Source organism: Oxyura jamaicensis, chromosome 1, assembly GCF_011077185.1.
Source record: "Oxyura jamaicensis isolate SHBP4307 breed ruddy duck chromosome 1, BPBGC_Ojam_1.0, whole genome shotgun sequence".
Lineage (NCBI taxonomy): Eukaryota > Metazoa > Chordata > Aves > Anseriformes > Anatidae > Oxyura > Oxyura jamaicensis.
This window is the reverse complement of record NC_048893.1, coordinates 96,631,889-96,646,306: the sequence shown is the minus strand read 5'-3', so window position 1 is coordinate 96,646,306 and position 14,418 is coordinate 96,631,889. Positions and strand designations below refer to the sequence as shown.

General features: G+C 36.5%; 1 protein-coding gene across 5 annotated transcripts in view; it reads left to right on the top strand.

Annotated features, from left to right (window-relative positions):
• CADM2 (cell adhesion molecule 2) overlaps nt 1-14,418 on the top strand; it is a 674,480-nt gene that overhangs the window by 589,317 nt on the left and 70,745 nt on the right. For all 5 annotated transcript variants that reach the window (XM_035315331.1, XM_035315333.1, XM_035315330.1 and 2 more), the window contains one exon: nt 12,904-13,082. In XM_035315331.1, coding sequence (XP_035171222.1) covers nt 12,904-13,082 — 179 coding nt within the window. The remainder of the gene's footprint in view (nt 1-12,903; nt 13,083-14,418) is intronic.

Below are 14,418 nucleotides of genomic sequence, written 5' to 3'. Positions count from 1 at the left end.
AGTTCCCTTGTTCCCAAGTGGTATTCTGGCACTGAAAGTTGGGAAATTTGGCAGCCTCCTTTTCCCTTCTGTCTTTTCTGTTTCCATTTCTACTTATATGTAGAAAGTCATTCAGCAAATTTTGCCTTTCATGGGAGTAATTACCTACAAGTTATAGAAATGTCTCAAGAGTTAAGAAAGTATAAAGGAGTAGAAATGTCCACCCTGTTGTTTGAGAAGCTGGTCAGATTCTCAGATTCAGAGGAAGGAGAAAAAAAAAAAAAAAAAAAAAAAGTGGGCTTGGAGTGGGACACCAACATTTTGCATGTAGGTGGAGTAAATGACAAATGTGGGAGAGATTTGAGGAAAAACTGAAAAACAGAAGGCAAGGTAATGGTGTGGCAGTATATGGACCAGGTGCCCAAAGAGACGTACTGTTCTCTACAAACAAACATTAGGATGAATAAATCTGCAGTGCTCACAGAATAGCTCCCACTTTCTGACTAAGGAATTAGCAGAAGTAGATGCCCAAGTAAAAAGATGAAGATCAACAGTCCCTTAGAAAGCATGAAATGTTTTTAATCTTCAAATGTGTCAAGGTGTGAAGGGTATAAGTAAAAGAATTTCCTTTTTTTTTTTTTTTTTTTTTTTTTATCTGTGTTCAGTTGTGTGTGTGCAAGATTGTATAGCTCCAGTGCAAGAGCGACACAGGTCTGCAAAACCTTTTTTGTATCTGTTTTCTTTCCTTTTTTTTTTTTTTTAATTATTATTATTATTATTTCTCCAAGACTGGCGTAAGAAGCTAACTGACAGTGTCCCAGCAGTGCATGGATAAAAGCTGCTGTGGACAACAAACTGGCAGCTTTAAACATTGTGTAAGTATGCAGTACATGTTTCATACACACGCCCAATGTAGAGTGCACCTATTTTTTTGGTACCAGCCTGACCAGAAAGAATGCAATTTTGAATTTAAGAGCTCCAGTCACAAGTGCATTCATACCAAAACATTGGCAGGGCCTAGTAATAATAGGAAATGATAGATGGATTTAAATATAGAGAAGAGAGGAAGGGAGGGAGGGAAGAAGGACAGCAAGGAAGCAAGGACAGTGGGATGTTGTACTGGGTCTGGCTGGGATGGAGTTAATCTTAAAAAAGCAGCCCATATAGTGCTGTGGTTTAGGTCTGAACCAAAATAATGGTGGCAGCACACAGGTGAGTTAGCTGTGGCTGAACACAGGCTGCGCAGTGCCAAGGCCTTCTCTCTTTCTCGCTCCATCCCACCCAGTGAGTAGTTGGTCAGAACACAAGAGGCTGAGGGAGGACACTGCCAAGCAGATGACTCGAATTAACCAAAGAGATACTCCATGCCATATAGCAATGTCATGCTCAGCAATAAAAAAAGGGAAGGGTTTAGGGAAGGTGGCCATCTTTTGCTTGGAAAGTGGCTGGGCATCGATCTGCCTGTGGGAGCTGGTGAGCGATTCCCTTTACACCATTTGTTTTGTTTTCCTGCTCTCTTCTTCCACTTCTCTGTCACTTACTAAACAAATTTTCTCTTTCCCCATATTTTCTTACTTTCCCTCTTCTTTTCCTTTCCACCAACCCACAGAGAGAGTGACTGGGGGAGTGAGAAAGTGGCTTTGGGGTGCTGAGTTACCTACTTGGGTAAACCACAATAGATTTGAATTCCTCTAAGAAAATGAGTTACAAGATCTAGCACTTACTCTGATGAAGAAGCTGTTCCATTAAAGAAATTAGCAAATTGATTGGATATCAATAACAGTAACAGCAATAAACACTTCAAGACTGTAAGAAACTTTGTAAATCATCTAAAGAGCTGAAGAGTTCAGATCTATTAAAAAAAAAAAAAACAAAACCTTGTAAAACATTTTGGAAAAGAAATTACAGATATAGAGAAGTGCCAGGTTTGTATGAATGCTAAAGGTATACTTGTGGGAATATTTAGTATCACAAGAAAATGTTTTAAAACAATGAAGAAATTAAGGATTTCTGAGGGTTTATGATGAGACTCGACAGTATTGTTAATCAAGAGAATAAACATAGATATACTTTTCAGTTCTTTTATTATATGCAAGTGGTAAAACTGGAGTGTCTTATAAAAATATTATTTGGATTTATTTCTTGCTTTAAAGTGCAAACTTCAAAATGAAGTCTGAAATGACTCAGAGATTTCTTTGTACCAAAATAAAACTGGCAATCAGTAAGCAATTAAACGTACTTAAAACAGCTACAAAAAACTGAAATACACTTTACACTTCCATGAGAGTTAAAAATATTTTTGTACAGCTTATCCTGAAACACAGATGTCTGAACCTACGCTAGGTTGAGAAGATTGGATATTTGGAATACTTTAAAGATGCGCTTTCTCCAGAACTTGCTATTAGAAAATATGTATTATGTTTTGGAGGGATAATAAAGTATTAAAATCCTACATTACTGCAAAAAGAATGGTAGCTGAAGTAGGCAACTGTCCTAGAAACTAGAGGTCTTTTGTTTTTAATGATATTGATCCTTAACAGAAGTTTAAATATAATTCTGTGTGTTTAAGACTTTAAAAGCAAATTGTATTCTGTGAGTGGTTTGTTGTTAAGTACTAACAAAAAGTGAAATGAGTGAAAACTTAATATTTATTTTTTCAGATTTCATGTATAGTCACACTCAGTGTTTATTCACTTCATAACTGTTGAGCTATTATAGTGGTTAATGGATTACTTTTTGATTCTGACATGGACAGAGTTGTTCACTGATCAAAGAACAGAATATTATTGTTCATATCAATCAGAATGGGCTCCACTCAGCATTTATACTGGATTTGGATGGTGAGGATTTTTATGGTTTTACATATTTTGCTATATAGTCTGAGCTGGTATGTCATGGAATTCCTAGAATCAGGAAATAAGGAATACTATGGTACAATACCTTTTGGAAAAGTTTCTCAATATGGCATATTGAAAGGGAATTTTTTTTTTTTTTTTTTTTTTTCCCAGAAATAATTGCTGAACAATCTCAGGTAACAGGAAATAGAAAAAACACCTGATTATTTACAAACACGGGATGAATAATTTGAATAGTCAGCATGAACTCTAAGCCTTAAGCAATAGCAGATGGCTGTCAGTCCTAATCTAACTTTACACACTGGCACAGAGTTAAGACCTTTTGTGAATAGTTCAAGAGTCTATAGTTAATTTCTGTTTAAATGTTGGAGAGTTATGAAGTATAAGCCTCCATAAGATATAAATTTTGAATTTGTTCAATCTACAGGACATGCATGGGATTTATAAAGAATATGAACATTGTAAAAAGGTTTTAATTTCTTATGTAAATTGAAGATAATAGGGTTTCTTGTACTAATCAAGGGAGAAAGGGGTAAGCTTTCCCCTTTATAAAGTGCATTTTAGCAAATAAGCTAATATATGGTTTTTAAGCTATTAATTTCAATTAACCAAGCTGGCTTTCTGAGGGTCTCTGCAATCTTTATGTTAGCAAAGATTTAGCTGTCTGTCACAATGGAAAAGTACATCAGGGACTCCCAGTATGTCTGCTAACAGTATTAGCTTAAGTAATAGGGGGCTGCAAGGGAAGTAGATTTGTAGCCACACCTGGCTTCCTTGCTCATTTGACAGCTAAGCTCATATTGAGTAGCTTCTAATAGAAGAGGAAGGGAAGCAGGGCAGAGTGGAGAAAATGTCAGGTTGAAAAATACAAAATACAAAAAATACAAAATTCAAAAAAATACAAAATGCACTATTTCTCTTCCAAATCAAGAGGATAGTCTTGCTTAAAATTATATCTATGTTTTTCTAGTTTATTATGACAATGGGGAACTTTTAGTAGACATCTCCTTCAGGACTCATTAAAAAACAAAATAATAAAAAAGAGGCACCATGTTTGGTCTGCATTCTTTCAAGACTGGTTATATTTGTAAGAGGTTAGCAAGTTATTTTTTATGGTATGCAGTGGTAATTTCACTGCTAGATGAGTTTAATATATCTAAGACAAAAAGGAGATTCCTTCTGATTAATAGAGAAGAGGAAAGTAGGTAAGATGTTCAGATAAAAGCCTTAGAAGAAATTAATGCCATTAGGACCGGCACTGTTGAAACTGGCAGGGCAAAACATGTAACCTGAATGATTATGGTACTTTCTTAATATTTTTTTTTTTTGTAACAAGAGCAGTTTTTAAGAAAATACATTTTTAGGTAAACGTTTGTCTTAGTGTAAGTATAATTAGAGGTATTTGGGGCAGTGAATGAAGTTAGCAACCAACTGTGCACAGTTTGATTTCAAGTCTTACTGCATTTATTCTGAGTTGTCTATTTGCATGCCCTAATACTGGGGGCATAAGAAATCAATTAAATAAATAGCTGTGTTATGAGATAATTCAGTGATGGGTTTCTATGCATTCCAATATTGAGAAAACCTGCTTATTTGACCTCAGTTTTGATGTATAGCACAATGACATCATGAAAAATTTTCTGACATTGTCCCATCAGCCTACAGCACTTTTGTGAGCTCTCTGATTTTGCATTTCCTTCAAAGCTGAACAGGCTAACAGTGCTAGCATAACTATACTAACCCTGACAAAACGTTGCTTTTCCTACACATACCCCATGCCTATTGATAATGAATTATAACTCTCTGAACTATTTTTTCACTTCTAAGGTGAATCATGGAAAGAGAGTGGATCACTCACAGCAGTGAGCATGCCAATTTGATGCCCCATCTTTGCCCCCACATTTAGCATACCTTATAGAGAACGGTATTTCATGAACAAGCCTAATGGACTCCCCCACATCTACATTCATGTGGCAATGGCTTCTGAGTTTTTTAACATGAAATTCTGGACTGCATCCCTATGGTATCTTCCCCACAGAGGCTTTTTTTGAGAAAATCTTTTTGTACATCTCTTGCCTCCCTGCTGCTTACAATAGGAGAATACAAAGGCTATTTCTGTTGCAACTCACTGATAAGGTATCTTCTGATTTCACATAATTTCTCTTGTTGATCTGTCTTATGACTATGAGAAAGCCAGTCTCTCAAATGTTATTCATAACAGGTTTTTATACTTTTGTGTTAGCATTATGATATAATATATGGAACTAGGTAAGAAGCTCCATATATACATATATATGATTATATGATTTATACACGTTTCAGAGTGTTTGTTAGATATTGTCTCGCCTTCTTGAGAAAGACTAAAATAAAGGAAATATTAGGAAGGAATGTATAAAAGGCAACAGGAGAAATTACAGGTAAATATTTTCAATATAGTTAACGTAATAATGGCTTGATAATCAATTGGGAAAACCTATCCAGACACAGAGCAGCAGCATGACACAGCTCTACTAAAGGCAGAAAACCTTAGGTCAGAGATATGAAAGGATAAAGGTAAATGGGTTATCAACCTGATAGACAGAGAGATACCGTAGGAAAGAGAATTATGGCAGAAAGAGAATGGACGGGCTCTTACAGCTAAAGGTGCATATTAACTGACCGGAATTAACCTCAAAAAATAAAAATAATAATAATAATAGGTGCAAGGAAGGATTAGGGTATAGATAGGGGAAAATTTGAAAAAACATACTCCTTTTCTCCCTTCACAATCTATGCTTTGTATTTTTGAGCCACAGAAAAAATACCTTTGCTTTGAAAAGACTTTTCCTGAGTCACTTTAATCAGTTGCTGTCACAGGCTTGTTCAGGATAAGGATTTTCAGCTTCAAATCTAGTCTACCATATCACCATGGTAAGCAAGTGTAACCCAAAGAGTCAGTCTGAAGGTGAGAGGACTGCCTGTTTTATCCAAGGAAAGCTACAGGCAGGAAGTCCTGTCACCCCACTGCATTTGTGATGGATAAAAGAAAGGTTTTATCTATAACCAGAACAGAAGATAAGGGATGAAGGGTTTTTGTTTGTTTTGGTTTGCTTGTTTTCTTCCTTTTCTGCTATCTTTTTTGCTATTTTCTCTCTCTCTCTCTCTCTTTTTTTTTTTTTTTTTTTTTTTTTTAACTATAAATGATGAATACTAACACCATTTGAGATTCTTGTCACCAAATTTAGGCAACTTTTTGAAAGCTTAATACACCACAATTGTCTTTAACATTTCTTGTCGTTCCTCTTGTCTTTATACCTCCTCTTGTGTTTATACCTGTGAATTCCTGACAAATGTTTATAATGTAGAAAGTGGGAATTTATATTTTGTTGCCACCTCATTTTTAACATACATTAGGAATTTATTTCTTAGCCATTTTAAAAACACTGGTGTAGGGCATCATAACTGTTCTGAGGCTGTGTTATGTCTTCTGAGATGCTTGAAAGAGAAAATCATAAGACTGAATAGTTATGGTGAATAGGAAATTCACATGTCCAATCAAAGCTTCCTTCTTAATAAAAAGGGAACTTTATAAAATATACTTAGGACATTTTTGACTAATTCTTTTGGGGAGTTAAATACCCTATGAAGGTTACTCAAGCTCTGCAAAGATACAAGATCATAGAGGATTCTTATCTGATAAAATAAAACCCGTTTATCTGAGCCTTTTATGAAAGGCTAGAGACTGACGGTATTGATGTTTTTGATAGATGAAATGCTCCCAAACCAGCTCATCCCAATATGACTCATCAGAGTGAGACTTTGTACAAACAAGAAGTTCCCTCGGGTTTTAAACTTTCAACTGGATGATTAACTGACAAATCTAAAAATCCAGATTCTCAATATAGAGAAACTCTGTAAGGTCAAATTAATGAAGCAACCATTCCCTTAGATGGCTTTTAACGTTACACCAGCATTTCAATAACAATGCTCTGTTAAAAGTGGCGATGCCTTTCCATTACTCATATGAGCATTTTCACTAGTATGTGTTTTTTATGGACTTCAGAGAAAATAAGTGTGCCCCTGCCTGGAGAATTAAAAGGCATTGTTCATGAGGGCCATGCTCAGAATAATGAATTTACTTCTCTTGTTAGTGTTCCACAGATACTTCCATATTACCTATTTTTATCCACACTGACTACAAAGTCTTGACGGGATCTTTAGATACCCAGATGAATGACAATGTGCTCAGTGAGACTGAGGATGTAAACAGCTGGCACATTTTGTTTGGTTTGTTTATTTGTTTGTTTGTTGTGTGAGTGAGATCTTATGGATGTGAAAAGGTTATCCGGTGGTAGAATTATAGGCCATTAAGTTCTATGAGAATTTGAGATCAAAGTCTTAATGGAGAACACTTTTGCCGTGACCTTTCTGTTTACAGAAATCAGAAAAGGGCAACAAAAATGCATAGAGCCAAGAACTTCCAGGTGAAAATAGATTGTGTTCAGTTCACTATGCAGAAAGAAGAGCTGATGCAGTAGCTGCATGTATCATTCTTAAATGAGGACTAAAATAAATTTAATGATTATATATTGAAAAAGACCATTAGAAGAGAGAATTATGGCAGGCTCTGAAGCATCATAGTACTTTGGTTAAGGGTGGGGAAAGAGGTCAAAAATTAAAGAACTTGTTTTAAAATACTGCCGTGTGACTTTTAAAGGCCTAGATTATCAAACACATTGAAGTGAACTTAAATCCTGATGACTTAGGTGTTATGTAAACACTTGTTAAAAAGTCAAGTCTATGCCTAAATGCTTTTTTCCAACCAAATCTGAGTTTTATAAAACATTTTTTTCAACACGTTCTTAAGACATTCTTAAGATTTCTTAACATCAGGATTAAAAAATACTTTATCTGAATTCATAAATTCTTTCTGAAATTGCTTGAAAGAAAACTCTGGTTCCACAGTATGAAACCTGAATCCCTCTGGAGTATGGTAACAGTTTTGATTCCCTCATTGCAGTCCCATCTCAGTTTGTCTGTGAAAGAACACACCAAATTATGTTGCTTTTTATGTCACATTTGGAGGCTAACATAAAGAGAGTTGACAAATGTATTTATTAATACCGAAAAAACAGTTCACTTATGCAAGTCAGTTACTGAAAGCTTCTGAGCCTATTAGGATTAAATATAAATTATACCAAAGTCTAAGTCTGATTAACAGTTTTTCAGAGAAGGTATAGAATTTAAGCTTATTTTAGGGGCTTGGTGGGAGAGTCATTGGCCATAATCATGATTAATATCTCTAGCTTCTTTTAGTGTAGTGCAATCGCAGTGGTGTTACTGTGGGCATCAGTATGCAAAGCTAAATTAGTAAAAGCACTACATGCTAGCCAAAGAACTAGCATGACCTGTCTGTCACACTTGAGCTGTCTTTGAAAGAATTTCTTCAATGCAGCATACTTAATTTGTTTGTTTTTGTTTTAAAAGGTGTCACACTGAGAGCAAATTAGAATAGGTGAGGCCAGAAGCAGAGCTGTGTTTTGAAGAAAACAACATCTTGGTGCCTCAGCTCTGCTGCCTCCCCCAGCCCAATGAAGGGGCTCAGTGGTAGCACAGCTCATTTCCACATATCCATGTCCACCTGGGAGGGATTAAACCAGGGAGACAGAAAACATCTGTTGCTCCAAATCTGGTCCTTGGGTGACTGCCTCAGTACCAGCAGGCTGCATGTTTCTGTTAGGACAGAGCAGGTTGGTGAGCTTGTTTGTGACATGACATGTGCAAAGGTGGTGGCATACAACTGTGTTTGTTGCCACTGTGCTCATTCCAACTTTATAGCTATTGTGCTCCAAGAAATACTTTTTTGGGGGTTGCCTGAGAAACTGTGGAGTCAACTGGTAAGTGTGATTCAGTGTGAAGTAATCACAAATGTAAGGCTCAGAGATACCCTGTTTGTTCCAGTCCTAGTAATAGCCTCATGGCAATTTGTTAATATGTGAATGACACATAAGGTTCTTCAATATTAGAGACCTAGGCAATAGAGAGAAATATGCAATAATAGGAGTGCACGTTTGCCTGATGTTTTAGGATATCCAACCTAAATATCCCCCAACTGAGATGGAACACTTTCAGAATGTTGGGTGAATAATGAACTTCTGTATATACATCCATGAACACTCTTCCACAGAATAACTTATGGAAGATTTACAGTTTGGTGTGTCTTGTGATGCAGAAGGGGAGCTTCTTCATTGATGTTCCAACTGCATTTGGGCTTTTGACAATTAAGTTGCTAAAGCTCTTATCGAGGAGTGGCCAATGATTTCTAAATTTAGTCTGTCTGTTTTCTTATGTGGGGGTGTTGTTGTTTTTTTTCCTACCAGTAATCTCAGACTGTATCAAATTCAAACAAGTAGAGAAAAGAAGGGGGAGAGAGGAGAAGAAAGGTCTACTAAATACAGGTCTGTCATAATAGCAAAGTTATAATATGCAGAGCTATTTCCAAACTCTGTTACCATAATTCATTGCAACTGCTTAGAGATCAGTACAAGACAGATAAAAGTACAAAAAAGTAAGCTTTTACACAGCAGGTAGGGAACTTTTTTGAATTTGTTGCCAGAGAAGTCTGGGTTGGCAGACAGAGTAAGCAGACTGAAAAAGAGATTTGAGAAATTTATGAGCAGCATATCTAAATACTGCATAGACACTAAGGAGAACAGGAGACATGCCCTCCAGCATCCCTGATGGGATGATTATGGCTGCTGGCAGAGCACAGGGGGGTGGACTATGGGCAGTGGCCACGCTCGTGTACTTTCCCTGAGCAGCCGCTCCAGTTGTTGTTGTCAGCAGCAGCGTGCTGGCCTGGGTGCTTGAGCACGTCTCATGTTCTTAACTCACTTCTGCCTGACTAATGAATTATTTAGACCAGTGTCTCAAAGCTTCCCAGCAGTGAAGGCAAGATTTAGTTCTGCAGCTGTGACAGTCACTGCTTTAGGCAGCATCCTCCCAAGAGTGGTGAGGTGGAGCAAGGGCTGTGCCCAGCCACCATGACGTGCTGACCACGGGCTGGCTGCCCAGGGATGGCGCTGCTGCTGCTGCTAAGCCCAGACAGGGTGGCTCTGTTAATTAAGGGATGGTTTCCCTGCTACCACCATGTCACCCAGAGGATGTAGATCTGCCTCTCTAACTGCTCTGCGCAGGACTGCAGTTGGTATAGTAAGATGTGACAAAGCTCCTTGAATAATTTAGATCTAAGGCTACATTTCCTAGTTATTTGTTATCTATGAGTTTTTCTCTAGGATATGCCATCTAAGTTCAATTTAAAATGTACGTTTCATAAATTACCACTGCACAGAAGTTGCTTTAACATGCCATTTATGAAGGTAATGGTTTACATTGTAGCAGAAGTGTTTCAGAGTTTCCACTCCTGGGATTACGGATTCACAGTAAAGTGGTAAATGGGGAACGATGAGGAGTTTGCTAGAAAATTGAACACATCCACTTCAACAAATCAAAGCAAATCACACCTTAATGTTGTAAACTGTGTGGGACAATTTTTCTGCAACAATGTGGACATCTCTATTTCCTCCTAGGGTTAAGCAGAAAAGAAGGTGTGTATATTGTGTGTACATGTCTATTTAGATATCAGTGCTTGAAAGCACACTTAGGAGGAATACTGTGACATTTTTACAGTTACGTATAAATAAGGCCCATTACACCAATAGTTCTTAATCCATGATTTAAAATTATGTGAACGTTGTAATATTCCCTGACTAGGGAAGAGATTGTCCTCTTGTACTAGGCACTGGCAAAGCTGTACCTCAAGTATGGTGTTCAGTTTTGAGCCCCTTACTACAAGAATGATGTCGAGTTGCTGGAACGCATTCGGAGAAGAGCAAGGAAGATGAAGGGACTAGAAAACAAGACACATAAGGAGTATCTGAGAGAGCTATGGTCATTTAGTGGAGAAAAGGAGGCTGAGGGGAGACCTGACCACTTTCTGTTACTACCTGAAAGGCAGTTGCAGTAAGGAGGGTGTCAGTCTCTTTTCTCAGGTGACCAGTCATAGGACGCGAGGCAATGGCCTCAACTTGTGCCAAGGGAGGCTTAGATTAGGCACCAGGAAGAATTTCTTTATGGAGAGGGTTGTGAGGCATTGGAACAGGCTGCCCAGAAAAATGGTGGAGTCCCCATCCCTGGAGGTGTTTCAGACGTGTGGATGTGTAGCTGAGGGACATGATTTAGTGATGGACTTAGAAGCATTAGATGATGGTTGGGCTCAATGATTTTAAGGGTCTTTTCCAACCTAAATGATTCTATGCTTCTGTATGATTTATGATTTTTTATTTATTTATCAAAATCCCAGTGTCAGAGAACAGCCAGTCTCAGTAACAAGTGCAATAATAACTTTAAAATGTATCATCCAAGTGTTACTGAAATCTATATAGATCTCTGGTGATTCTCAAGAGAAACATAAAGTCTAGCCTTTTTACAAAAAAAAAAAATAGTAATAGAAGATATATAGCAGTGAGTGCATTTCAGAAAACTTCACTTTGCCTATATGTTGTATAATTTAAAAGAAAATTGTTGTTGCAGGTGTTAGGACTATTCTGTGTGTAAGGCTGCATTTTAGCAAAATGTCTCTGCTTGGATATTTAGACTTAATTCTTACTCTTAACACTCATATTTAATAGGTTGTAAACACCTTAAATTAATCAAATTAAGTAGTTCTTCAGTAAGACTAGCAACTAAGTAGGCATCTGCTGATTTTATAAAAGTACTTTATATTTTGTTTATTACTTAGTCATAAAACTTCATACTTCGATAGGAAAAAAATAGTAGCATTCTGCTACCAAATAAATTGTAGACCTAGAACTGCTACTGACTGAAATTACTTAAGTTGTTAAGTTGTTGTTGTTTGTTGCAGCCAAAAGAAAGAAATCAATATTTGGGTTGTAATGTACAAAGCTACCAGGTAGAAGAAGCATAACTGAATCTGCAGGCAGTGTATATCTTGCTTTAGTGACGAGTATCTAAACACTTGAGATGCTACATCTGTTTGTGAGATAGGATTCAGTAAGCCATCTTTTCATTTCCAGTCATGGACCTATCTTTTTTTTGGTTTCCCTCATGGAAATTTAAAATACAATTTTTTTACATACAGATAAAGACTGTACAAGTAATAAATACTTGCTGCTGTCTTAGGCAAATCTTTTGAACTGTAGAACTTCTTGAGAGTTTTTATGAAAGAGTTAAATATCAGTTGCCAGTGGGAAGATGTATGACAGTCATTTCCCTTCTCTGCTGTGTCTTTAACTTGGCTAAGGGGTTATCGCTGTCACTGCTTTCCCTTTGGTCTGACGTGAGGTCACCAGGTGCAAGAGGAAAGGTTTCACTGAAAGGAAGTCCAGGATTTTAAGTTAAATCCTATATTGCTTGTGATAATGTGTGTAAAAAAAAAATATATATATATATATATAAATACAATTATTCAAGGGAAGCATGCAGAAAGAGTGGGAAAGGGATGGGCTGTGACACAGTTCAGCAACAGAAACAAATTTAGATTGTGTGTAAGATGCACTACTTTGCAACTGATATGCCTGGTTCAGGAAAAGCACTCAGTACATGCAAGTACACTTGTGAATGTGAATAGCCTAAATAATTTAAGAATCCATTTACAAACCACTTACATCCACCTTAGCCTGCTCGCATGATTTCTGTTGCCTGTCAGGTGCACAAGACCATGCTGCTCATCACACAGAGAGCTGTTTTCACACAGCTTACCAAATGCCTTGCCAAACTGTGTACCCTGAGATATCATTACCACTTATATTTATTTATTTAGGGAAGACCTTGGCCTTTTCCAGTACCATTCCGTTTTCTTATTTGTTCCTCTTTTTTTTCCTGCCTGTTCCTGCACTTTAGTAGTGCACATCTGGTACTAGATGGTAAAGTTGTAATAGATGCTTGTTATATGCAGTAATTCAAAGTATTCTGTGATAAAGTATTATCCAGAAGTTGCTGTTGCTGTTACATAACATTGCATATGCATACTACATGCATCTGATTAAATGTATTGCTTTGGATTCAACAGGCCAGAACCAGTATTATGGACAAAGGATGGTGGAGAACTACCAGATCCAGAGAGAATGGTTGTCAACGGCAGGGTCCTAAGCATCAGTTTCCTAAACAAAACAGACAATGGCACATATCGATGTGAAGCAAAAAATCCCATTGGCCGAAACAGCACAGAATATGTCCTGATAGTACATGGTGAGTGTATTCCCTTTAGTTCTTTGGTTCTTGTTAAACATATGTAGCATTTAAGGAAAATACAATTGGTTGCTTATGATCATTAACGGAAGAACATCAGGAAAAAGGTGGAAGTATAATCACACTTTTATTGATGCTATTCTCTAGTTGGTTTTAGTATGTTTACTTCCTTCTTTTATCATGCCTTTCTTCATAAAGCTTAAACAAAATATGTTCACTAATGTTGTGAACTTTTTACTAAGTAGACATCTGTAAAAATATTTTGCCATATGTTGGGTAGTGTTTAATAAATACTTCCCTTGGGCACATATTGTTCAGCTAAAAGTGTTTATAAAATAATATATGAAGGGAAACTTGGAAATACCAGACAGAAGAGCCTTTTGACTTTTTTTATATAGACCACCAAAGACAGATTGGCAGATACTTTTCTTCACACAATTTATATTGCTACTGATGAAATTCAGCTTATACAAGTTAGCTGATCATAGCATCTGGCTTAATTTTACAATAAATCCTCTTTTGAGGACATGTTCACATGTCCTAAATTCAAGATATTTCTTCCAATGAAACTGATAAATAAGAAGGTTCACATTAAATTACAATTGATTTATCTTCCTTGATTAATTAGGCAACAGTAAGTGTCACGCTAAAAGAATACCAGGCTTTCATATTAACCATGAAATAATATGATATAAATCGGCTATAGGAAGAAACATAATAAAATGCTAGCATTTAGCTTTAATAAAACTTTGTAAGATCTAACAGTCTCAAAACATGAAGTTTATCTTATCACAGATATAACTGTGATAATTCCTAGAAAATTGAGTTCCCTAGTTTGAATTTTAACCTAACTGAATAAAGAGGTGAAGCTGCACTGTAATTCATCACAGTACTTTTTTTCCCCTTGTTTTTACACAAAAGCAACCTTTTATAACTATGGCAAAAATTAAGTGAAACAATCTAATACAAATTATACTCTGTAAACAGAAATGGGAAGTATGTAGGTTTTATTCTGCTCAGCATTACTTCAGGCATAACAAATATATGTTTCTTGGTGTTTGCAAGCTCTCAGAAATATTTTTCACTTAAAGGCTTAACCTGACTTTTGGTATTTGGCAGAAAACTTCTAATAAAAGCTACTTTCATCTTTCAGTAATGAGATATTTCTTAGCGCTGTCAATGAAATGTGATTTATCAAAAAACCCTCTAGATTACTTTTCATTTCTCTTAAACTTCACTATTAGTTTAGGTAGCATTAGTGACACAAATAAGGAGGAAGTCTTTGCATGAGGACCATTGAGCCTGTACTGTTGTGTAAGTATTTCTCTATTAAAGA